This window comes from Lichenostomus cassidix, chromosome 1Aa (genome assembly GCF_008360975.1).
Source record: "Lichenostomus cassidix isolate B80296 chromosome 1Aa, HeHo_3.0, whole genome shotgun sequence".
Classification (NCBI taxonomy): Eukaryota; Metazoa; Chordata; class Aves; order Passeriformes; family Meliphagidae; genus Lichenostomus; species Lichenostomus cassidix.
In genome coordinates this window covers 47,997,397-48,023,638 of record NC_139480.1, presented here as the reverse complement: position 1 = coordinate 48,023,638, position 26,242 = coordinate 47,997,397, and the positions used below count along the sequence as shown (strand labels likewise).

Genomic DNA, 26,242 nt, shown 5'->3' with positions numbered 1-26,242 from the left:
ACCAAAGAAATGAGAAAATCCTCATCACTGCATCAGCTTCAAGTCAAGGTTGTGAAACAGGGAAGAAGGAAAGCTTTTGAAAGAGGAAAATACATACCTGATCCACTGCCTTTTACCACAACTGTTGCATGAAACTGAGAGGACCTCAAAAATAAAACATTTGCTGTGTGGTCTTGCTTCAAATTGTCACCTATAAGTCATCTAGTTCAGAGGTACCAAAGCATGACAAAACTATTTGTCAGATACCTTTTTTGCATTTTTGGGGGAAGGAGGGGAACAAAACAGAAAAATACCTTCTCCAACACTAACCTGACAGTGAAAGCTTGGCTTTAGGGTAGGTCCTCTGTGTCTACCCAGAAAAGTTAACTTTCTCTGGCTCCACAAATTTTGCCTTCCCCTACAAGAAGGGCAATGGCTGATGCCCATAGGGCTCTTTCTAGCTGTTTTCTAGCTACAAAAATAAAACAGGGACCCTTGCTGGTTAAAATCTAGTACACACTGCCAGGTTTTGGTCAGTTTATGGACACAAAGTTACAAGTGCCTCAGAGGTCTGGGGAGCTGACACAGTGTAAGAACAGACACTGTAGAGGCAGGAAGCCTGTTACAAGTGATTACCAGCACGAGTCAATATGTAAGGCACTTCTAATACAGTATGTTCTCCAGAAGACTGTGCAGTGTGATCAAATGCAAGCCCAGCTTCGCAGTGCTGTTACACTTGCAGCCATAACTCTCCTCCTCAGGATCAGAGGTGGCCCCAACACTTCAGAAGGACCAAGTTGGGTGGGACAGGGTGGGGCTCTCACTTAGGATGTTTTTCATGCAGAAGCATAGAACCTGATCTTTCGAATCACATGGGAAACCATTCCCCACCAAAAAGCGTGCACAAAAACACCAAGGCAAAGAATTTAAGCGGTACTTACGCGGCATGATCCCTTGGCTCACCAGCTCCTCCCGCGTGCGTCGCTGCTGGAGCTTCAACTGCAGCACTGCACGACAGCAGAGAGAGGGGAGAGAAGGAAACCCATCAGTGCAAGAAACAACTGAAGAGACATTTTCAAATGCATCTTGTTTTCTTCTTTGGATGCCAAGGCACTGGTGAGCAGCAGAAGGAAAGACCCTCCTCCCACCCTGCTGCCCTGCCCTGCTGCAATTGCAGAAGTGGCCCCCAGCAGTCAGGTTTCCGTAGGCTGCTGCAGGCAGGGCGAGAGGAAGTTGCGCAGGGTCTTGGCAGGGTGATAAAAATCCACAAAGCCAGGCCTGTTTCTCAGTTCTTTCTAGAGCACCAACTGCTTTCCAAACCATTAATATTAAAAAACAAACAAAGAGAAACACCAGCTGACAGTCCTCCAATAAACACAGAGTGACACCCCAGCTGCTAATGACTCCTGAAAACTCTAATTACTATGTGCAGATTAAACGATATGTCAAAATTGTTGGTCGTTACTCTAAATTACAAGGCTGATTTCCTTCCTCAGCTCGGAAATTCACCTTCAGAAACATCTCGTGAAATACCACAGATACATCTAGAAGTGTCCTTCCATGGCAAAAAACCCCCTTATCACTAGAATTTTTTCTATTTATTTTAGCATAACAGAGCATATTCATGACCTGTGTGAAATGCAATTAGCTGGGGCTTTTTCTAGTGCAAATCCCTGAAAGAGTCATAATTTCAACATTTAGATTAAAACACCAGTTTCCCTTTAAACTATATAATCAAAGCAACATTCTAGATTGTTCTTACAGTCAAAGACATCTTCTATATGAAAGCAACCTTTCAAAACTGAAGAAAAATTTCACATGAATGTGTAGATACACATATGTCTCAAATTAGGACAACCTGAGTATCTATCACTGAATCCCATTTGTAATCAAGCCCAAACTCCTAAGGAGTATCCTAAGGATACTCAACATAAAATATTATAATGGTAAGGCATCTCATCTCCCCTGTTTTAATTTTAATTTCTCTGTCAAGCTTATACCTGTTGCACAGCCCACATAATGAAAGTGAACACGAATGTAATGGAACCACTGGAGAGCAAAACTGCCCTACAGTCCAACTATGAAATCCCATTATAACCCTTATGCCTCCTTTCTTAAGCACTCTGCTTCTCCAGTATATTAATTCCATACATTATATCCAAATTTGTACTGTACACTCCCTAAAGCAGAGATCAGAAATTTTAAGGAGATGCCACTTTGTCTGCTTACAGACATCATCACATTTTACCTGTTTCTTTCAACCTCCTATTTGCAATTTGCATTTGACCAAGATACATTTCCCAATAAGGGTTCTGGTCTTTGTGTGTATGAAAAAAGAGATCCATCTTTTCCTTCCTATGGTTGTTTCCATAGCACCTAATCACCCTCTCTTAAACACACATTTAATTTTCTTTTTGGATTTGTCTGGCTCCCACTTCTATGACTCTTGTACCTTTTTTTGAAACTGTTTATGACAGTAGGAGGAGTACCTCCTACCTGTGGAGGTACCTCTGTGCACACAGTGTGCAAACAAGTTACCTCTCTTCTGTTTCTTAAGATAAACTATGATTTCTTAATATATGGATCCTGGGCAGAAAATTACTTTCTTTTAGTACATGGAAGTGAGAGAGGGAAGGAGGATGTTTAGAGCACCATGGTAATTCTGTGTGGGATCAGCCAAGAGCCAGAAGGAGGAGGAGGGAACACAGAGGGGAAGGAACAGGCCCTTCGTTTGGCTGTGAAACTGCAAACAGAAGTGGTAGTTCCAGACTCTTCCTCCCTCCCTCCCACCCAGCATGAGATTGCACTCCTACTTCTGCGCTAGCTGAGGGCTAACAGCTCGCAGCCAGCCTGCTCACAGAGCTCATCATTTGCTGGATTTGCTGTGAGGTTATCACAACCCAATCCACGTGAGCACTTGACCTAACACCTTGCTGAGACAGTGTCAAATCTCTCACTACCCCCCATCACCTTTCGTGTTCCCCTGACTGGTTGGACTCACTGACACCACAGAGACCACAGCCCAGCCAAAACTGGCAACAGTTTTTGCATCAGTGAGTTGAAGAGGATGACCACATAGCCAGGAGCTGTAGTGGAACAACCTGGACATCAGGTATTCCCCAGCACTGAAGGTGGGAGTTGGACTTCACCCTTCCAACAGCACATTGCCATGAAGTGATTTCTGCTCTGTTAGGTAGCAGCCCATTCAATCTCTCCCTGCAAGGCACTATTTCCACTAGTGAGCCATTGAGGGACTCATATCTATACCCTAAATGAGCACATCTTACTAAATGTATACAGACAAGGCACAGACCTAGAGCACCAGGTCCATCTCCTCAGCTGTAAGTGCAGATAATCTCATTATTACTCATGTCTTCCTATTTACACATCTTGTAACGTATGTTAGCCCGTCCTGCCACTTACTGCCATCTACTTTCCTTCACATTTCTAACTACACCTACTATTTACCTTTCGCCTCCCAGAGTCAGGGATTTTCAGCAAAAAACTCCCCCACACAGGTGTGGCTGGCATTTTTTGCTCCTGTGTGCACACCTGTACTGTCACCTGTATTAATGTGCACTTTGCTCAACTGTCTCTGTTTGCCCAAATGATCTAAACCACTTTTTTTATGTCATTATTTAGTCCCCCACTAGTATTGGTTCTGTCCATGCTCTTACCATCTCTTGCATGTGTTTTCAGACTGCACCAGGCTGATTTCAACCAGAAACGCTTTTCTGCTTTCTGTGATTACAACCAGTCCTTAATCCAATTAAGCAGTACTTCATTAAATTCAAATATACTTCTTAAAACCAAAATACACCACTCACTACTAAGCTAAAGATGTTATAAAAGTCTGTTGCACCCAGACAAAACCCCTAGCAACCAAATTTCACTTATCCAAACCACAAAATCACATTTAAGCAGACCTGTTTTCACAAACTGAAAAGCTGATCAGCGTGGTTATACTGCTATTCTTATACTGCCTAAATTCTTGATCAAATTTTCCATAGTTTTTTCCTGGAACTGATAGCATATGAGCCACTCTTTACTCACTCACCCTTTGTCAGCAGTGATGCAAAATATTATTGGTCTTTCGCTCTTCTGAAGTCTCCCTGCTGTTCCCAGATGTATTAGAAATGAGTCTCAGTCAGACTGCTAGAGACCTCACCAAATGCCTTAAAATTCCCCTCCTGACTGCAGCCTCCCTTATGAATTTTCTAAATATATCGTATTTCTTTATCAGTTACCATCTACTACCCATTTCCTCTACCCATTATATGCACCTTTTACTTTAAACCCTATGTCCCTTCACAGCAAGAAACTAGCAACTGTCAAGAGAACTGAACTGAAAAATAGGAAAAAAATGCGATTGTCAGGATCCTTTTTTACAAGCACTAAGCAATTCCTGGGATTTAAGAATGTATGTACATATGTATTAAGCACAAGCTATAATCAGCACATAAATCTGGGGTTTTTTTCCCCAGTTCAGCTTATTTTTGTGGCAAGGAAGAGGGCAAGAAGGATTTTTTCAATTCACTCCTGAATGCTTTTTGGCTTAACTAAGTACTTGGAGTTCCCAATGCCATTTCATATATTTAGGAGATCACCTGTTTACATGTGCAAGTGTGTGAATCCTATATATAGATTAACAGATGTCCCAAGCACCAATCCAAGGCTGTTGTACATGGAGCTCAGCCAAAGGTCTAGAATGACCAGAGAAATTCAAAGCTACTCTAAGACAGACTGAAGTGTAAGTCTTTCAATCACTAATGGACAACCTTCTGTTTCCTTTATCCCTGTACTTAACCTGTAAATTAATTTTCAAATGAAGAATAAATCAGGTCATATAAAGGGCAGTATATAGCTGCTGGCTAGAAAACAAATTCCAAACTGGTGCCCTTCTGCTATATGCAATATTTTGTGGGATCTGTATGCTTGCCAGATTTTCCCACTCAAAACTGGGCATAATCTATTTATTTCACAAGTATGAAACATTCCCAATTAAATTTTGAACAATGCTTTTATATCACTAATGGACTGTTCCAAGAATTAGTAACACATTCCAGAGAAATCTGGGAGCTAGGATAGAGGACCACTGCCAGCAGTTTATGAGGAGCAGAGAAGAATTGCAGTGGTGGGAGATGTATTAAATGACAAATAATATTGTGAAACAGCTACTATCAACAGAGCTACCCTGTTAGTAAAATACAGCATGCCATGATTATTTTTTGTTCATAAAACTTTCTGTTTCTGTTGGAATACTCAGACATATTCCAAGACCAGCTTCTCATGGCTGGTAGTAGCTCAGATTAAGCAGTGCATAATTAATACACAGAGGCTGCACCCATACAGGCACTTTCAGGACATTTACAACTCCAGTGGTAGTTCAGGGCTGCACTACTAGTAAGCAGAAGCAAGAACAAATATCTATGATGAGCTACATTGTTTTTTGCAGCTCATCATCTAAATCTGCAGCAGCATGCCTGCCCTTAGACATACATATCAGAAAGCCCTTCTATTTCTAAACCACACTGCATTTAGTAGTGTGACTAGAACTACTGTAGAAACCAGACTGCAGATTCTGCATCTCAACATTTCAGCAGAGAAAAATAAAATAAAAATCTCTTTTCAAAGACTGTCACAGGTTTGTGACAATAAATTTTAAAAATATTCTGCATTTCCTGTTTTTTGAAAACCAGTGAGAAGAAGCACATGGCTGTGAACTGCAACTTGTGGTGAGACCCTGTACATGTTATATTGAATAGAGACTTACTGCCAAAGGGAGTCTGTGCTCACATTTCTACAAAAACTTTCCTGCTAAGGAATCCCAAATGATGCTTAAGGTCACCCAACCAAGGTAATGATTAAGCACAGCCATATGGTGGATTACAACTGGGACAGCATGAGCAGCAGTACAGAACAGGAAGGAAGCAAGGCTGCTAGAGCCAAATGAAACCCTACAGAGGGGCTGAGGGAGGCAGAACTCCCTGGAATTCAGGCTGGGATACCCATGAAAAATGGGAGAGTGCAAGACATATGCTGCATATTAACAAGAAAGGCTGTATGCCCACAGACATTTATCAATTTTGTAAATTCAGTGAAAGCAGTCTGCCTGATAGAAGAATTCATTCTTGCCACCCAATCAATAAGCCATGTGATTAGGAAGAGAAACTACAGAAGAACAAGTGAAATTAGCCTAACTTCATTATCTAAGCTGAGGAAAGTGCAAGCATAAGTAAAAGCAGTAAAAAGCAATTTAATGCTCGTAAGGGCTCATGGTCATTTATTTGTACATTGTTCAGCACCTCTGCAGAGCCCATGTGGAAAGCACTGGGCTACAATATCCTCTTAACTCCCAAGAAAGCACTAATACAGCACAAGCTGGGATGGGAACTTGCCAGTTAGCTCAACACCTCCACCCTTCTGTAGTGACAAAGGTATTTCAGGAGAATTTTCACTGGCCTAGCACTGAGCAGGTCTGACTAGGTTCCCTTTGTGAGGGTCAGAGACCACAAACTAAGGAAATGTGGCACTAGGCCACCATTTGCAGCCCACAGACACTTTCCAATTTTTCAGTCCAGTGTGTATAATGCTGTTTGCAACAGCCTATATGCAACCAGCTTAACTATAATATGCAACAATAAAAGACAACTTTGATGACACAGGATATTTGCTGAACAAAATTGTCACAGCTGTTTGTGCAGAACTGGGGCCTCTTACTCAAATATCATAGTGCCATGGAACTACTGCTTTGAAGGGTGAAGCCACCTTTCCACTTACCACTCAGCCAGCAGCCCTTCTAATTACACTAAGGAGAGAATTTTTTTCCTAGTTTCTGATTAAATAGTCACATTTGGCCAGAATTTGCAAATTCACAATTTGCAAATTCAGCTTTTGAATATGCAGCACACCAGCTGTTGTTTTCTGTGGAAGTTATATCCTACATTTATGACTGAATTCACTCCCTTGTGGTAGGAAAACCTTTCCCTCACACTGAGAAATGGTGTCTGAGCATTTTTCAGCTGTGCCATCTTACAAAACAAATGTTGACTTGCAGTAGGTTTTTCATGCTTCAACAGGAAGCCAGATTAGATTCACCAGCATGGGCAACATCTGTAAAACTCCAGTTGCAACACCTTTCTTTACAGAAGCAGCAAAGGGCTGTTAGTGTACCAAACTATTTGTAATGTCCACAAGAAGCTGTAAGAGAAATTCAGCTATGACAGTCTGTGATCATTGAGGGAGTATACAATGGTCAAAATTAATTCTGAATAACTTAAATTGCTGAGATGGATTACTTTTCCATTTCAGAGATGCATTTTTCCGGTGCTGTTGACAACACACCCCACAGCACACAGAATGTGCTAGCTAACAAAGAAAAGCTAACTTTTTGGGCCTTTTTTAAAGGCAATTTTCTGAGCCTAACAGCATTTTAATCCACTAACTGCTGATGGGGAATACATGCTGGCTTTGCATTTAAGCAGACTGTGCAGTTAACAGAGAAGCATTTAAGTGAAGCAGACTGTAAATGACACCCAAACTGCAGGGATTATATGACAGTTTGCTACCCTGGGAAGGGGATGCCAAAAATTCATGTCCCTCTGTGGGGTGAAGGAGAAGCAGCAGATACACTGTTGATCCTCACAATTTGCAAGCACCTACTGTTGCTGGGAGTAGCAGCCTGTTCTGTTCATCTCAATGCATTTTAAAGAATAGCTTGAAGCAAGCCTGGGCAAAGGGACAGTTTAGCAGAAGTTTATTTCTTTACTATGTGAGACTATCTCACATTCCACTACCTCTTTTCTCCACCGAAACAACAACAGCTGCTATTAAAATGCAGGCAGCTTCCTCCACTCTTCCTTAGCAACCATGCTATGGAGAAAATGGAGTTTGGGAGGGTAAAGAATAGAAAGAAAATTTGGTTTGGTCCCTTCAACTGTTACAAGAACATTTCACACTATAGGCAAAAGCCACTTATTTATATTCACGCTGTGGTCTTCTCTCTGTGAGAAGTAGGATTGGGACTGCTGTCTCTACACCCAAAGAAGAGGTCTGTGAAGAGTATCCTGAACAGGAAACAAAACCTGGACCAGGAGCAGTTCCCTACTGCAGGTTCTGAGAGTGATGAAAGAGGATTTCTTTGCAGCATTGCAGAAATCAGCACATCCTGCTGCAATATGCTGAGATGGAAAGGTGTCTTGCACCAGTTTGGGGAACACTGACAAACTCCTTATCCAGCTGTGCTTGTCCAACAGAGATGATTGCAGGAACAAAGCCAAAGAGGAGGTTTAATTGAGAAAGCCATACTGCATCAAAAGCAGTTCTTGTATTGAGGACTTGAGACTTTTTTCATGACCACTTCTTATTTCTTATCCTCTTAGGAAGCCTATAAAAGCATAAAACATTTGTACAGATGAGAGTAGGAGTATGATTCTGCCTGATGTAGACCTAAAACCTCTATCAAGTGATGCTTAAAAAACAGAAAAAACAGTTTCTTCACTTCCAAAGCAACAACTTTCAAAATACTCCTCTGCAGATGTGCTAGCAATAATCCAAAGATGCAATGTGGGTCATATCACACTGGAATTGGCTTTTTCCATCCAGCACTTCAAAAAGCCTTGAGGCTCTCAAATGCCCAGAAGCTTTTAGAAACAGCTGAAAAGTACAGAAGAATGAGTGACTGGTCAGTTAAGAAGACAAAAAGACAAGGAAAAGAGAAAATAAACTGACTCTCACTCTCAGAACAAGAAGGGCTTGTTTCTTGATAAAAACACAGTCTTCAAAGCTTCTACAGTTCAAAATCTTCTTGGGTCATATAAAATCACTGACATGACATGCAACTTACACATGCCTGTTGATTGTCTATATGAGTGTGTTCCAGAAGACTAGTTTTGGCTAGAAACAAAAACAAAAAACAGGTTCAGGGCAATAGTCCTTTCTTGGTGGGAGCACGCTACTTGAAAAGAAATATGAAATAGGAAAAATTTAAAAAGATGTTTTCAAAGGATGATGGAATACTGTATTATCTTTTAATGAGTCAATCTTATGAGGCATTAAGTAGTTTTCTTAATGAAGACAGACAAATACAGATTCTTTGATACAGTTAATTTAGCAGAATCAAAAATCCCAACCTACAGAGGAAAGTGGTCCCTAAAGAATATGAAATCAGAAGCACTTACACAGTCAAAAGTAAAAGTTTCTATTTCCATCTTCACATATTCCCACAGAGTAACTGGCTCACACTGTGAGCACAGAACAACAAGCTACCTCAGCAGGTCATTTTTGAAGCTTCATATCAAATTTGACAAATGTAGACATCATGTTGATGTTAATTAAAAACTGTATTTAGAAGATAAAACCAGCATTTACAGCAATTTTAGTTTTGTTAGGACACAGCACTACAAAACAAACAAAATCAGTAGCACCATCCAAGTACCAAGACATAAGATGACCTCAGCTCCAGGCAGGACAGAACAGTTATTCCTGTTAGTGGCTCTCCAAGGCTCAAGTCAGCATTGGCTTTGGTGGTCAAATGTGCAGATCCCAGAGGAAGAACCAGTTCATAGCCTTAGAAGTTTACTTTTTTACTTCTGAGATGTGGTCTCAATACTGCACACAACTGAACCTGCTGATTTCACAGGTGCTACTCATGTATATGACTCAAATAAATGAAAACTTGATTATTGCTATGAAAGCAATGCTTAATTTTGCAGGGTTCTTTTCATGTTTATTTATAATCAGGACTAGCAGTTGCTGTGCATTTTACCTTCTTCCTTCATGACTTAACTCCTGCCACTTCCATTAAACATGTAAGATTTAGGGGGACTTAATGCCATTTTATTCACTGCTACTTTTAACACAATGCCAGTTTTGTCTCCTTTGATACTAAGATTTTAAAATCAGATACATTTGTTACTATTAGCACAGAAGTCCTTCTATGGAACACACAGACGCCCACACTTGACCAGAAAATGCTGGTACACCTATAATCCAGCTCAGCACTCGCTGAAACTGTTAAAACACAACTTTAAGGAATTAACCTGAAATACACGTAACATGGTGTATTTAGTAAGATATGCAACATGTAAAAATGCACAACAAGCTTGTCGACAGGAAAAGTTGGTTTGCTTTCTGTGCAGGGCACTGATTCTTATAAAATCATTTTGTCTCAGTAGTACTGGTTAGGTGAAAACTAAGTATGTGAATAACTAGGCACATATCCATATCTATGGAATCTGGCTACCATGCATGATCCAACAAGATGACCTGTAACAAAATACCTACGTGGAAAGGTCTACCTAAAATTGACCCACCAGTATCAGAATACAGTAAATATTAACTGTAATCAGTACTTGTTGATGCCATCTATATATCCATTGTTACCATATATAGCTGGAAGAGAAGTCCTGAGGGGGGAAAAACAGAGAGAATTTCCCAACTCCCTGTGTAAACTTGAGTCACAGTCTACAGTGATTTGTATTTTTCCATGAAACAATGAACAAGGAGGAACTAACATTGCCCTTAACCAGCTTGCAAAGAAGACCCTAGAAAGAAATTCTCCCAGATAATTTAATATGACATGGCAGATGGGGACAAATGAAGAAAAAAGCAGGAATGGGTAGATATATCCTGACAATTAGATCTACAGCTGTCTACTAAGGTGACAGTACAAAAGGCAAGCTATACAAGGGAAACACAAGTTCAAACCCTTTTCATTTTTTTCTTGGAAAGATAGAGGTATCTCTGCTTATAAGAAGAAAGAGCTCCAACCACTTTGTTTTCCATAAAGATTATACATGGGAGTTGTTTATATTTTTTTGAGAAACTATACAGAAGGAAAAAACCAAACATTTGGAGGTCCATCAGAATCTAAATAATTTTTCATTGTATCTAAAACTCTGAGTTCAGGGGATGCGTTTTTGTGGGTTTCTAACAAGCAGAAAGAAAATCAAGCACTGAGACAGTGCCCAGACACATCCACAAAGCACACAATCAATTAGATATGTTAAAACACTAAAATCGATGAGGAAATCTTCCCTTGCCTTTTGCAGCAAAACAGACATGGCCAAATATTTTTCCTTCATAGCTCACCTCCCACACTTCAATTTCTGCAACAGCAGAGTGCTCCAGTGTACTAACAGCCTCACAGATCAAGGTCACAAACTTCCTCAAACATTTCTGAGAGTCTGTGGTTTTGGCCCAATGATTCAGCCTTCCTTCTGCCACAGGGCACCCTCTACAGACAGAGGTTTAAAGCTTTCTTCTCAGGAATCATCTCATGGTCAAGATACCACAGAACTTCTGTGGCAACTGCTGGGACACTTCAGCATATGAGCTGTGTTTTTGGGTTTTCCACTACAACGTGGAATAATTCTACATTTCCAAGACCATTTCGGATTTTTAACCACCTAAAGATGTTTGGTTTACTGAAACCAAATGCAAATGAGAGCAAATGTGTTTTTTCCTCAAGTAGATGAAAAAATTACTTAGAAGTATGCAAACTTAAATACAAAACCAGCAGTCCTGTAGAAGAAATAATCAACTAGTTATATAGGGAACTCAAAAGGCTGAGTCTTATAATTTTAAATTAGGTAGCTTGCGCATCTCCCAACTTCAGCTGGATAGTTGTGCTGACAGTTATTTCATGGGACATGAAACAAAAGTGGTTTTGTCCAAGGTGCATATTACATGCAAAATGAAGACTCAGAACACTCCCTATCTAGTTAGCATTCCTTTCACCAACTTCTGTCCAAGCCCCAGCATTCTCTCTTAGCTAGAATTTCAGGTGGATACTACAAGGAATTACCATATTTCTTTAATTCATGGTAGTTAAAAGCATCTCTGCTGTTTTCTCAAAGAATGCAAAGAACACATGCCACAGTCATGGCATCTGAGGTTCAAATAAAGATCCTGGCCTCTCTACTGCAACAGTCTGACACCTTCCTTATGGTTTAAGTACAATTCTATTAGAATTCTGTTGCTACTCGTAAAAAAGTTACAAGATTCAGCTGTGACCATCATATTGCTCTACATTAGACATCAGTTCCTCCACAAGAGCCCAGTGTGGAAGCTGATCCCCAGAATTTGCATTACACATAAAAAGCACATCAAAGTCCCTCAGAATCTTTGCACTGTGATTATACAACATCTATCTACTGGTTTTTATCTCCTTTCTTGATGGGTATTTACTTTCTTTCAAAAGAAGTTTGGACTACAGATCTCCAGGACTGACTTTTGTGGGTTTTTCCATGAGGGAAGACCCACAGCATTGAACAATTCCAACCATGAGGCTTAATGTGCTATAATAGCTATAAATATTTAAATAATATAATTCTGTGTAACAAGTCAATCAGCAAAGCAAAAAAACTCAGCAGCCCAGAATGGCCTGTATGACCACTGACTTCAGACTGGTGGACAAATTCTGCAGATGTTTAGAATGTTACTACTGGCTCAGCCCTCTGCTGAAGGGCACAGAGGGGACTGCCAGCAGCAGCACATTACACACTCTTTAAGATTCTTTCCAGCTGGTAATGGAGGTGTGCTTTCAGTCGTGTACTGAACAAAAGCAAGTGAAGGGCAGACACGTTTCCCTTCTGTTGTTCCCTCCAGCAGTGAGGCAGGGAGGTGGCTGCAGGGGACAGTGTTTGCAGCCGCTGTAGTTAAGATTTGCTGTCACATGTCAGTCCTGAAAATACAATCCTCACTCTACACTGCCTGCAGTCAATGTGACAGATATTATTAGCAGCAGTAAAGGAGTCTCTCAGAGAGACACAAAGGTACTATTAGTTTAGCATCTACTTCTGAAATATTGTCTTCCACTTCTGAATAGGGAGAATTTGACATCAGAGCACAGAAAAGAGCTGCAAGCAGGCTTAGAAGGACCTTCAAACCTCAGTGTAACACACAGGCATGAAAACTTAGGAAAGAGAAAGTGATGAAAAAGAACATCCACCAAAGTAAGAAACAAAACCCACAACTATTTGCAGGGACAGGTTATGTGTTGTTTGTAATACTGATCAAATCATGCAACGGGAGTTTCTGGCTTGTATTGTGACTCCAGCACTGCTGCAAAATTTGCAGAGGTGAGTAACCAAAGAATACATCCACTGCTACATTCTATTCATACAAAAAACACAGCTATAGTCTCCATGCACTTACTACTAGAGAAACATGGAGCAGCAGGAAGCTACAGAAACTCCACACAGAGAAAGTCAAAAGTGGATCTCTTCCTTCTGTCACCCAGAGATCATCACTCAGCTGTGCCCACAGCAACCCAGCTGGGCAGCACAATGTTTGTGCCTGACAAGTGTTTCAGTGAGGAAGGTTACCAAAAAGATGTTAAATGTGTCAGCTGGTACAGCAGAGCTGTTGTGGGAAATACCCTCAGAATGGTGACAGGCCTTTGAGCTGCCTCTGGGGACAGAGACACCACAGAATGAGGTCTGTATAAGCATGACTGCAACAGATGATTCCTGTCCCTATGATGGAGAAAAGTCCACCACAGGCACTTCCACTGAAAACTTCCAAAAAGCTGTCTTTTTACAAAAGGTTTTCTCTACAGCTGGTCATTTCTGAAAGCCAGTTTTAAAACAAGACTACCTAGAAAGCCAGGATTTCACTAACTGTCACTGTCAATTTTGCAAAGAATTTATGTCCCAAAGCAATATGTCCTTTATCACCAACTTCTTTCACATTTCTTGTTAGCTGCATCAGGCCAATATAACTTTAGATGGCAGAACTGCAGGCTGGAAAGTTCAAATCTTTGTTCACTTGAAAGAATGATTGTATTATAAGCACAATAAACTCTGACAGATCACCAGTACAGTTCTTCTACCTATCTCATCTTATCTCTCCTGAATACACTAATGAGCAAACAACATTTTGCAGTTCTTCTTAGCAATCATCATATTGCAACATATTTCAGCTACTGCAGATCTGCTCTTAGTTTAGGTTAGTAAATATTAGGTAATACCAGGTTAATAAATATTAGGTAATGCCAGGGGAAACATCATATCTGCTTTTACTAGCCCAAGTAAAAGAAATTATGAATTCTGCTCCATGTTAATGTGTTGGGCAGATTATGTATACTGCAGGGCTTCCTGTAAGAAAAAGAAGCACAATTTGCTCCACAGGCTCACTATGTGTTTTAATTTGATAAACCTAAGCTACATCAGGAGTCATATCCCATTTTCTACCATAAGTTCAAGAGGTTCCTGCCAAGAAATGTGCTGCTTTTACATTTTGGATTGAAATTTATTGATGGAGCAGGTGACAAAATCAGTAATTCGATGCTCAGAAAAGACTGGAGATATGGGAGTTGAGTGAAAGATCTAAGCAGGCACTTATTCTTGGTATAGATATTCACTAAGTTGTTGATCAATGACTTGCAGGTGTGACAGCAAGATGAAAAATTGGAGGTGACTACTGACAGATCTTGTGGATGATAAAACTACCGAGATAAGATTTACACAGGCAGCCTGAGGTGGATCCAAAAACAGAAGGAAAAGCCACTCCTGTCACTGACCCTTCATCTTTGGGCAAGGACTCTGAACAAGCATGTTAACTCCAGAAGTTGTTTCTGGATGCAAAGAAAGCAGTTTGAGTTTAAACATCATAGTTCCATTTTCAAAAAAAAGCATCTGCTTTTCAACAGCTCCTGGGAAGTCTGAGCATCAGTCATTTGTTGTTTAAAACTATAAATAGAGATATTTTCTTTAAAAAAGAAGCAACAGATAATTATGAAAAAAATCAATAATCTGAAAGCCACACAAGATTTTTTAAGCTTTATTACAATGTTTCCCAGTTGCTGGGATTATCAGTACCTCAGCACCACTGCCACTGAATATGAAGCTCAGTTCAACTACAAAGAAAATTCAATTGACAGGGCAGGAAAATACTTACTGGAAATTTTACTTGGTATCATTACTAGTTCAAAGCATTGTCTGCATAAATGCTACTGACAGCTGTACTCATCGCACCACACCCAGTTTCTACTCTTTTTTTGTTTTCTGCATGTGTTGAGTCCTTACATCTCCTTGCTCTTGAAGGTCTGAGTCTGCAGCTCTTTCCTTCCAGTGTTACTTGGCACTACAGAAAGCACTGTAATAGCCATTTTTGACAAATTAAGTAGATCACAGCGTGGTAAACAAGTTAGCCTCTGTCCCTCTCCTCCTCCTCCTCCTCTTCCCATTCCCAGCATGAAAATAGCCAGGGCTAAAGCAACAGCTGGGGATCATTACACTGACAGGAATAGGTCAGTAAACTGCAAGAGGGGAAAACATGTCATATCCAAAAAAACCAGAAACACATTAGAGCATCAGGACTGAAAAAACATGTCAATTCAACTCCAGGGACAATGCTATGACTCTTCCTCCACTGATAACAACTGACTTACAAAAACCCTGGTCATTCAGTGTTAACCCTTTCCCCAAGCTTGCCACTCATGTCACAGAGTTAACAAATACTCTGAAACACCTCTAGTCCTCACAGTCAAAGGAGGCACACTGGCTATAAAGCACAAATAAATTTAAACTGACAGCCAACTTCAAGCTGCTTCACATAAATACATCATTATCTTACCTTCACTGCACGTCCTACTTTTAAGAATAGTCACAAGCTATGGTTGCAGCAAGAGGCTAAAGGGAATCTGGAGTGCCTCTGGATCTGCAGTAAGAAATGCAAGCAGATCAGCTCCCCCTACATTCAACACATTTTCTGTGTTTTAATGTGCCAGAGCACTATTTGCATAAACAATTCCAAACAGTGGGATGCATTAGGCCATAATTCAGAAAGGCATCTGTGTCTTTTGTGACTGGTTTCTGACACTGCTTATCCATGCATTTGCATGAGGCATCACTCACACATCTCCCACAGCAACTTCAGGTCCACTCTGAAGCAGGAAGACACAGATCACTCCTGACAGAAAAATGTCACCCTGCATTCCTGTGACATGCCTTGGGCTAAGGGGTTGCCCTCTTGCTGGGGATCTCCTTGGGACTGAGAGCTTCCAAGCCTGCTCGTGCAGGTTTCTTGACCCCTCATGGATGAGGTATGGCCACGGGCCAGCTGGACCTCCAGGTGCCCACAGGTGTAATGACAATAAGGTCTAGGTTACTCCTGAAGAAAGCTAAATGTTAACAAGCACTTGCACGACTCCTGATCTCTTCAAAGTACTGAACAGATATTAATAGTTTAATCAAAGGCTAAGCTAACTCAAATTACCTCCCATTTGCTGTGGACCAAGAATGTGCACACAGTTAGTGCAGATCAGATGGCATGCAGGAACTTGTTCCTGTGTCTGGGCCCTGAGATACAAATCTTGGAAAAAGACAGGTGAGTTTCACTGTCAGCCCTCCAGTCACACTGAACATTTTTGAAGGGAGGACTTGCCAAAAAAAAAAAAAGTGTTTCATTTAAGAGCAACAAATTAAAGATTTAGCACAGAAGTGGAAAAGTTAGAATTTAGCTTTGGAACTACTTAATTCTAAGCTAGACTCACATGAATGCTAACTGGGTTTTGAGGAGCTTTCTGCAATTGCCTCTTCATATCTCTCATGAGGGACTACCACACTATTGTGTTTACTGGCCTAAGAACTGCAAACTGGGCTCTAGTATTTGAAAACTAAATCATTCCAAGGCATTCTTGAGTAGAAAACATGTTTATGGATTCCTGAACTCTAGGAATTTTGCAGATAACTGCCCTAATACATACTTTGAAAAATACAAGCTTAAGTTCTTTGACTTCTGCACGTCAACTCCATTTCTGTGTACAAAGGATCACCAGTTCCCAAACTTCAATGTCAAGTCCTAATTCAAAAAAAGAAATAAATCAGATTTAGGAGACATCTGTTTTCCAGAAACCAGGATGCAAGATGTAGTCTATTCCAGATAGCTGCTTCTCATAAGAATCATCAAAAGAATAGGTATGAGGATTGTCAGCATTAATATAGACAACCCTTATCTGCTCAATTTTCTTAAGAGGTGGTAAAGAGTGAGGAAGAGAAATTCATGAACTTTCTGTCTTGGTGACAACAAAACTAAGCTGTCCCATTTTTATAGGGACCAAAAGCTAATGCACAACAGTCACTAGCTTCAGCTCAATGCTAATTCTGGACTTCCATAAGGGTTTACATGTGGGTGCATCTGGTGCTCTGCTGCCCGTAAGATTTGGCTCTGCAAAATACAGTGCCTGTTACAGCATAAATACAACAGGCATCCCAAGACTGCAGGAGACTTGAATGGAGCAGCAGCAAAGCTAAAGGGTTATTATTTTCCTTATCTGACAGGAAAGAGGCTGGCAGCATCTATTTCTCTTCCCTAACCTTCATTTGGTAGCTGGTGAAAAGCAGCTTTCCTCACCACGTATGATATTAGAGTACCATGAATTAGCCATGGGGTAGGCTGACGGTATTGCTGGACTTTGCAGAGTCAACACAGCTTTTCCAATAACCAGAATTATACAAGATTTCAATGACCTTAATTCACTTCAACTTGAGACAGCAACAAACCTTTTTATATTGATTAAAGTTAGACAGAATTGCTTTTTCCTCGTTCTACGTGTTATCCCACTGAACAGCTTGTCGTATTTAGTGACTGGATGAAAGATGTATCTTGGCACATCCAAATGCAAAGTGCTCACCTTCTGTGAAAATCAATGCTTGCAAATAAAGGACAGATGCAAGTTCTGGCTTTTTAAAAATTTTGGGTTGTTTTTTTCCTCTGAAGATTGATGTGCTGCAGCTCTATGTCTCCAGAGCAAGATAAAGAAATCTGGGAACACTGCCTTTACTAATGGATTTATAACTTCTGAACTTGAATTTGAGGACTGTGACTTCAGTTTACCTTTCCTTTTCCGTATTCTTTCAACAAAGAATATTCCAATGAAAACATGCAACAAAAATAGTAATATTTTTAAAAGTTAACAACAAGCTCTTGATAAATGTTAACTAGTCTTGGTAGGGGGAGTGACAATCGGGGGCAGAAACCTAACAGTTTTGTTTGGCAGCTTCAGCAAGCCTAGAGCTACGCACCAGAGAAAAATCCTCTAAATGCAACTGCTAAAATCCTCTTCCACATACTGGCCATCTTTATGCAACAAACATGGCCTTATTCTATCTGGACTCTTGTCCTCAACACCTACCCCCTCCGTTATCTTACTCTGCTGTCCAAAATGTCAGAAAGTTATTTTCCTCTCCTTTCTGATGACATTACTTGCTCTTTAAAATCAGTCATCACCTTATCCTGAGGCCACTGTACTCCAGACCATTGCTCACTTCTGCAAGTTCCTACTAAAATTTCACTTGTAGCTAGACAGATCAAGTATTTCTAAAAAAACATGCCATTGGCTTTTTGTGATGTTCTGCCATTCTTCCCTGTAATTTTTTTCCAGCTCCTGTTTGTTAATATTTATTAGGCTGCGCACTATGAATGGATCACTGCCTGGTTTCATTTTCTCAATCTTTTTCAATCCCTCTAGGTCCTCTTCTTTCCTTCTAGATATCACTCCCTGAACTCTGACCTGTCTACATAATATTTCAGGATTGTTAAATCTTATTTAAAAAAATCACACATATTTGCAGGAGAATACCATCAACTAAAACAAAATCACATTTAGATATATACACCACACTCCTTGCACACTCTTAAAACACCAACATACAGAAACTTAAAACATGATACTCTTATCTTCCTCAACGCAGAATTGCCACTCCAGAACAAGCCTTTACACTGTTAATGAAACGGCTTTAAAACACTGCTCATGAGAGGCCTGCAGACATAGGGGAGAGGTAGAAATTTTAAGTTTGAAATCAAAACTTCCAAATGCAAGTGGAATTGTCTCAAGGCCCCAGCACTGTAAGTCACTAGATACAGAGCTCCGGGCTTGTCGAGTGACATGCTTGAGCGCCCTCAGGGACAACAGGTCACAGGAGTCAGTGGGAAACCCAAAATCTGGACTACTGCCCAGAAAACAAAAAAAAAAAAAAAAAAAAAGGCAGATTCAATATGCAGGAGGGAAAAAACCCACAACAATTAGGAAAAAAAAAAAAAAAAAGCCCCCACAAATGAATCATACAGTGCCTACAACAAAGAAAGCAGAGCCTAACCTTCTCGTAAGCTGTGGTATGAATCCTGAAATGCGCTTGAACAGCTCTTCCCTTGCTTTGACACAGTCTCTGCAAGCGGCACAATCCCGACATAGGCAGGCTGGAGTGTCTTGGCTTTATCCAACATATTAGAGGAAATCCCTGGACCTGAAGGCAGATTCTGTAACACGGGAGGCGTCCCAGGAAACTGGAAGGGATGTTTAATCCTCACAAGAGACCCAACTGCAACCCTTCTCTACCAGGTTTCGGTCACTGCACCAAGCGGTAGAGCAGGAGAAAAAAATCAGTTTACTGCTGGATTCCAAGGCTGTGCTTGCATCAGAACAGAGAGGTTCTGTAGGCACTGACAAACCCTGACAGCCAACATCTAAAGATTAAAACCAGCAAGGCTCTTGGCAAAATTTTTCCTCCTACGATCTCAAAGCTCAGACAGAAACTTCACTGTTTCAGCACGCAGCTATAAGCATTCGGGAACCCAGTATGCAGAGCACTGCTTATCAACAGATGCGTGGACTTCTTTGTGGGGCCACTTGCAGTAACAGCCAACCTCATTCACCCAAAATAGTGAACAGTTGGTTTCTCTACTCACCCTGCAGACACCTGCCAGACAGGCAATATCATGTGATCGAGCAGTGCCCTCTCTCCCCCTGCATCTCCCGACTGTAAGCATGCTGTGCACACAGCTAGGAGAACACCACTGCTCTGAGGGCACAAGCCACGTGCTTTTTCTCCTTGCTTGCTTAAACCCTTGGAAACAATAGTTTTAGCTGTGGAGAAAAGCTAAACTGGTAATTTGAGAAACAGAGTTTTCATGTGCATTTGCTCTGAGACCACATACAGGTAGGTAACAGCAGTCTACCTCTGCACAAGCACATATTCTCATCCCTTCTTCCCTTAAATCCTTTCTCCCAGCCTGGTAGAAACATCTACCTGAAGATAACCTGCAGCCCCAAATCAATAACCCTCCACTGTAAGCACTAGAACTTCAGAATCAGTGCTTGTATGGAGGCAGTCATCTCATCTGGAGCTTATTTCACATGCATCACGAACAGATGCCATATGGTTGACAAATTTTGGTTATACATACTGCCCAGCATGGTTCTGGAATTGGAAGTAGCCAGGGAAAGACACGTTCCATGTGAACAACAGTACAGCTGGTAGCTTTGTTAGTTCTGAATTTTGCTAAGCATGAATCAGAAGAGGTGCAATGAAGTCTGGGGTGAAAAAAAAATAAACAAAAAAAAGAGTTGTCCAATGATTACATGTATCTGAAAAAAGTATTCTTGTATCTTCCCAGGGAAAAAAAAGATTAATAGTAATCAGTGTTATCCTACAAGCCTGAAGCAAAGATAACCACATGGACATTACAAAAATAAAAAGATGAATACTCTAAACACTATAGAAATAGTCTCCAATTCATATTCTGTTCCTATCTCAATCAATACAAAAATTTCTCATCTCCAAATAGTTTGAAAGTCATTCAAGCCATTTTATAAAGCAAGGCTGGAATTACAATTGCAGGGAAAAAATGTCTCTAACAATGAAAGTAATATCTAAGAAAATATATTATTGGTGTTCAACCAAATGCTAGATGGCATCAGTGACATTTCTGAGTACTTTTAAGAGTACTCTTCTTACTTTAAAATGTTCAACCTTCACCCAGGAAAGAATCCAAACTCCAATAGTCCCGTGAGTAAAAAAATACCTCTGGTGATAATATAAAGCTCTGTAATTGCACTACTCCTAAATTACCACCATATATTCAACGGAAATTTTCATCTTAAATTTAGGATTTGTAAAAGTCAGGCGAAGGTTCAGTCTCACAGTGAACTTTAGCCAGTAAGGTCAAATTACTGCATAAATAGATGAGCCTGGTTTTGTGTGAGCAATAGCAGTCACGGCACTGTGCAGAGCTGCCTTGGGAAACAGACCCAGCACACCCACACCACTACAGTGCTAAAGACAGGATGAAGGAGAAGGTAAAGAAACACATTGTCCAGATCTCCCTTTTCCACAGCAACACAAAACTGCACATTGAGTCAGGCCTGATACTCTGCTTGAGCAGAGAGCTCCTGTAATTACTGTAATAACTAAAGAACAACTATCCATCACCAGAGCGAGTTCTACTTTCCCTGGCAAGCAAAATCTGGATGGTAAAAATGACAAGATTCAGCTACAGAGGTCAGAAACTGCTATTATTTTGCCAACCAGGGCCTCTGAGTTAGCAGGACTCTACAAAACCTGGGAAATATGAGCTAGCTGCTCTATCCAGCCAACCTGCCAATACCCAGGTATTGCCAAAACAGCCCTAAGACATGGTCCAAGTACTGATGAAAACTTCAAGAACTGGTGAAGATCTGATCCCTTCAATGTATTATTGCAGAGCTGCAGATATGCACAACAGCCATACTTGTCTTTTTTCCTATGCAGAAAACAGCTTGGATAGAAAAACACCTGACTGGCTCAATGGTAGGTAGGTAAATCTTTTATTTGCTGAGCATGATGTTCTAAACTTTTGTCTTACAGCATCAAATTTGTCCTACAGTGTTATTTAGTGGAAGGAGCAATTATCCAAATTATCTGGGCCACAGCACTCTGAAAAAGGACTCAGATAATCTCCTCCTTAATGCTGTAAGAAGACTAACTCCAAATGGCCAAGATTGAAGGATACCTTCAACACACAAGCAAGCACTTGTGGGCTACCTCCTTGCAAAACTCTAATAGATAAGCAAAGGCCAAGAGCAACCTGTCTTGTATGAAACACTGACACCATTTTCACTTGTTTATAAGCATCAAGAAAGTTTTAAAAAGTTTAATTTGTTGTACTGGATCCTGATATACAGCTAAGAGATCTGAAAGTCTGATCAATCATCACATGGACAGAAATACCAATGCACAGTAAGAACAAGCGACTTTGACAGTTACCCTGGAAATCGGAGCTGTAGACTGGAAAATCCATTTCACGGCAGAGATAGGATTTTCAACAATAGTTTCAGTTGCTTAACCACTCCAGAAAAGTAGGATCAACCCCTACTAATGCACGCCCAACATTCAGTGTCTTGCTCAACTTCCACCCTGGGATTGGCAGAAGTGATGTTGGCAAAACAATCACCTTTACCAAGGGCACCCAGTATTTGCCACAGATTTCTCATCTGAAAAACATCAGGCCCAATTCTCATAATCTATCCATTAGACATCAATTGAGCCATAGATCCTTTGACTTTCAAGTGTGAAATAAGATACAGACTGTGGGGATGTATTCTTCCTCAAGATGCTGCACCAGGTGCACACACAGCTTGCACAGACACTGCTGCTCCTTCTGAGGCCTGCTGGGCATGGAATGCAACACTTGTGTTTGAGGCACCACCACCCACTCACTACTTTGAGCAAATACAGACAAATTTTAACGAATTCATTAACTTTCTCTTCTTGTATCTGTCTTCAATAGCCAAGGGAAGGGAGAGAGGGGCCACATCAATCTTGACATAGGGTAGACCCTGGATGAGCTCAGCCGTAACACAAAACTGCACCATTAGATTTTCCCCCCAAAAAATACAGCATTTTAAAATTCAAATTAATAAGCAGATAGAAAATGTGCTTACAACCTCCACCACCACCTTAAAACGTGCATTTTTTTCCTCCTTTCACCTCCAGTCCTCTCTGCAGCTCAACACAGGTTCTACTCTTTCCCCCAGTAGTAATGTTCTCACAGGACACAATGCCTGCAATGATCTGCATACACATAATTTGGTGATGAAATATAAACAAAGTACTGCTAAAAACTGGCAAACAGCTGCAAAATATGCTCATTCAGGCAACATGAGAGACCTCAGTTAAGGTCTAAGCCAGATGAATCCTAAGAAAAAGTACGAGCCCACTACATTTGAAGATCTGTCTGAGATTTCTAGCAGCAGACAAAAGCTGGAAAACTAATAGAATGCTGCACTTCATCACTGTAAAGCTTTGATGTCTTACAACTTAATTCATTTTATACTTCAAAATAAATACAGAATTCACACGAGCATTTGTGTTGCTTACTTCTCAGCTAGGGATCACGTTTATGTAATGTGAGTTCACTCTGGATATTCCCAGGATCCACCAACAGTTCCTCCCACCAACAATGATCTTTAGGAAGAGGAAGAAAAGCCAGGCTGGGAGCACTGTACCTTTTTGCTTCTCCAGTTCTCAGGAAGAGCCTGAAGTTCACCTACTCTTATTTTTTTCAACCAGCTGGTGACAGCTAGTGCTGCCAGTCAGCATTCAGAAAACACCTAGATGCGACAGGTAGCCAAAGGTAAGCCACCATGCAGATGTAAAAATAGGTCACAGCAGCAGGAGCCATGCCTGGGAATCTGGACCTTTGTTGTAGCTTTTGAGCAGCTCTTCAGTCTTCCAATCCACTCTGGGATATACCACCACCCCTGCTTTTGGCAAGTTGGCTGTCATTGAGCTGTAATTACTGTGAGTTGAAAGCATAAAAATAGCTGCTGCACAGGGTGGAAAACCTATCAGATGATGTCAAGGCGAGTTTTGAGCCCTCCCTTCCCCCACCTCCCCCCCTCCACTTCCTTTCCTATGTCACTTTCTCATTACCTCACTGTCTCTAATTCTGAAAGTGCTTCTCTCTGCATCTTTCAGCTGTCAAAGTGAACTTTACACAGCAGCTAGAGCCAAATCAACCCCCAGCCCATATATAAACTCTGCCACCCACTCCATTCCTTGGGATTCAGCCAAGATGTCAGTTTGCCTTTCCCTGAAAACACGCAGAACATGAAATCCTCGATCCCTATCTGCAAAACACTGGACCGAGAAGAATCAGTTCAGCCCAAGGAATGCAACTCTGATCTGCATTTGATTAACTCCGTAGATAAGCAGTTTCCAACCAGCAAGGCAAGTCAACATAGTAAGTGAGGTGTGGAAAGGCAGCAGCAGCAATCCCATCCCCCTTTGCTAACACTGAGTAACTCAGCCCTGCCTCTCTCCCAGGCTCTGCAGACCTGAGGAGCAAAGTGTGGCAGAGCAAAGCCAAAACTTTTGGTTTTCCCACCTCTCCCCTCCCCAGACTGGGAACTCAGATCTCAGTGTTGCAAAGAGGCTCCGGAAATATTGTTACAAGGACCAGAAAAGAGAGAAAGGAGAGAGAGGAAGGGAAGAAGAGATGTTGGCTCACTCATGGACCATGCCTCCCCTCCTTCCTGCCTCCAGGACCCCTTGCACTGAGCAAGCTGGATGTGATAAAGAGAAGGAAATGGTCCAGGAGTCTAGACTTCTCTAGATCATGTCCAAAGAAAAGCATCATTTAGCACATGCTCCTGATACTACGACGTGCAAGTGTTACTTGTGCTCAGAAGGTATTGCCTATGCAGCCAAAAGTTGGTGCAACTTTTAAAGTCAAATTGGTTCATTTAGTTGGATTTTCTTCAGAAAACCAATGGCAGCAGTTCTGTCAATGCTGTACTCTAAAAAGCTGCATATACACTCCTTGACTACAAAAAGGTGTTGCCCAAGTAGAGATTTCTAGCCCAGAGAAGAAGAAATGGTAGATTTCTCTGACTAAAGCAGTGGAAGGACTCTGTCCATGACAGAAAACTTCACAGTAAAGGATAGAGAGGAAAAGCAGAGGGATTAAGAGAAAGAAGTTTTATAACTAGTTCCCAAATAACTACAGCCGACTGTGCATAAAAGACCAACAAAAACAAGCAAGTAAATTAAAAACACATATCCAAGCACATTTTATTTGTTATTTTTACCTTTTTGGTTGATAAATTCTGGTTAGATGCAAACACTGTTGCATGTCTCTTTATAGTTCAAAGTTACTAGCCCTTCTTCAAGTTACCACCCTGCAGTGAGCCCCCCAGAACTGCTTGTATGAATGCTCTCACTCTGCTCCAGTGCAAAGTTAGAAAGATTAGCTCAAATTACCTCGGCTAAGCCAACGAGCTTCACAGTGAGAACTCACACATCAAGTACCACATCTCTAATGTGAGGTGTGTATCTCCAATGGAGGAGCTCAAGTGAGAGTTGCTCCAGCTGGAATCACACTGGAATTCCCATATATTCCTTCAGTTCAGCTATTACCCATCTTGCTCTGAAATAATTACTTAGACCAAAGGAAGTAACAGCTCCTTGCTCTTACCTAAGAGCAGTAGTTCACTTGTTATAGAAGAATCAGAGGTTTCAAGCCAGAGACAGTCATTCAAGGTTCAAGTTAAATTGTTCTTATCAGTCTTCCTGTCTACAGTTAATCTGCTAATTCACCCACATGCACCCCAAATAACTTTAACTCCTCCAGGGGTAGGCAGATGTGTTCACAGATGTGCAGATGTGCACTACCCCACTGCCACCAATGCACACAGGCAGGAACGCCCAGAGGTTGCAGGAATCACACACAGAATCACAGAGAACACCGAGTTGGAAGGACCCACAAGGAGCACCAAGCCCAACTCTTAAGTGAGCTGCATTGACATGTGAGTATACACAGCGACCAGCGGAGAACACTGAGCACAAGACTTCTCAAAACATTTCAAAACATTTCCTCTTACACATATTCCAGGCTTTAATTTAAACCAATATGAACAAGTGAAAACAGCAAAGTCCAAAACATTTGGTTTTACTCTCAAGAGCAGAAAAATAGAGGAAGTTCTGGCTGCCAGACCAGGGGGGTTAGTTAGCAGGATAGAGTGGAAAAGGAAGCAATTAGAATTTGTCTTAAAACAGCAAATTGTTTTTAGGAGGGAATAACTGGGAAAAGACAGGAGGAAGATACTCTTCCCCTCATGTTAAGGCATGTCTAAGAGTTTGAGAAGTTATGTCACTAATTCCTGTGGTTGTTCAGCAAAAGCTACCCTGCACTTCCCTCTCCCACATCCTTTAAACATCTGGCAATAGAAGGTTTCTTCTCTATCAAACCCTCCTACTTACTGCACAAGAGGGTTACCTACAAACACTTCAAAAATGCAGTCTATTTTTAAAGTACCTAAACAAGAAAGGAAACAGCCAAGCTGTACTCTGTGTTCATGCACTGCTTGGGAAAGGATTAGCAAACCTGTCATTTACTTCTCAGCTTATACTACCATGATTGCTACTAGGTAAACCTTCACTACAGGATTGTGATATCTGCTCAGAAAGTTACTATTCCTTCTCCAAACACATTGGTTACA

The 26,242-nt window shown here is 41.0% G+C and overlaps 1 protein-coding gene across 4 annotated transcripts in view; it reads right to left on the bottom strand.

The window, feature by feature from the left end:
• MRTFA (myocardin related transcription factor A) overlaps positions 1 to 26,242 on the bottom strand; it is a 77,718-nt gene that overhangs the window by 28,878 nt on the left and 22,598 nt on the right. For 3 of the 4 annotated variants that reach the window (XM_085048687.1, XM_085048685.1, XM_085048686.1), the window contains exon 2: positions 921 to 986. In XM_085048687.1, coding sequence (XP_084904813.1) covers positions 921 to 927 — 7 coding nt within the window. In that variant the 5' untranslated portion in view covers positions 928 to 986. Of the gene's footprint in view, positions 1 to 920; positions 987 to 19,082; positions 19,566 to 26,242 lie in introns of those variants that run through there. The other variant, XM_085048684.1, reaches the window with a different exon arrangement.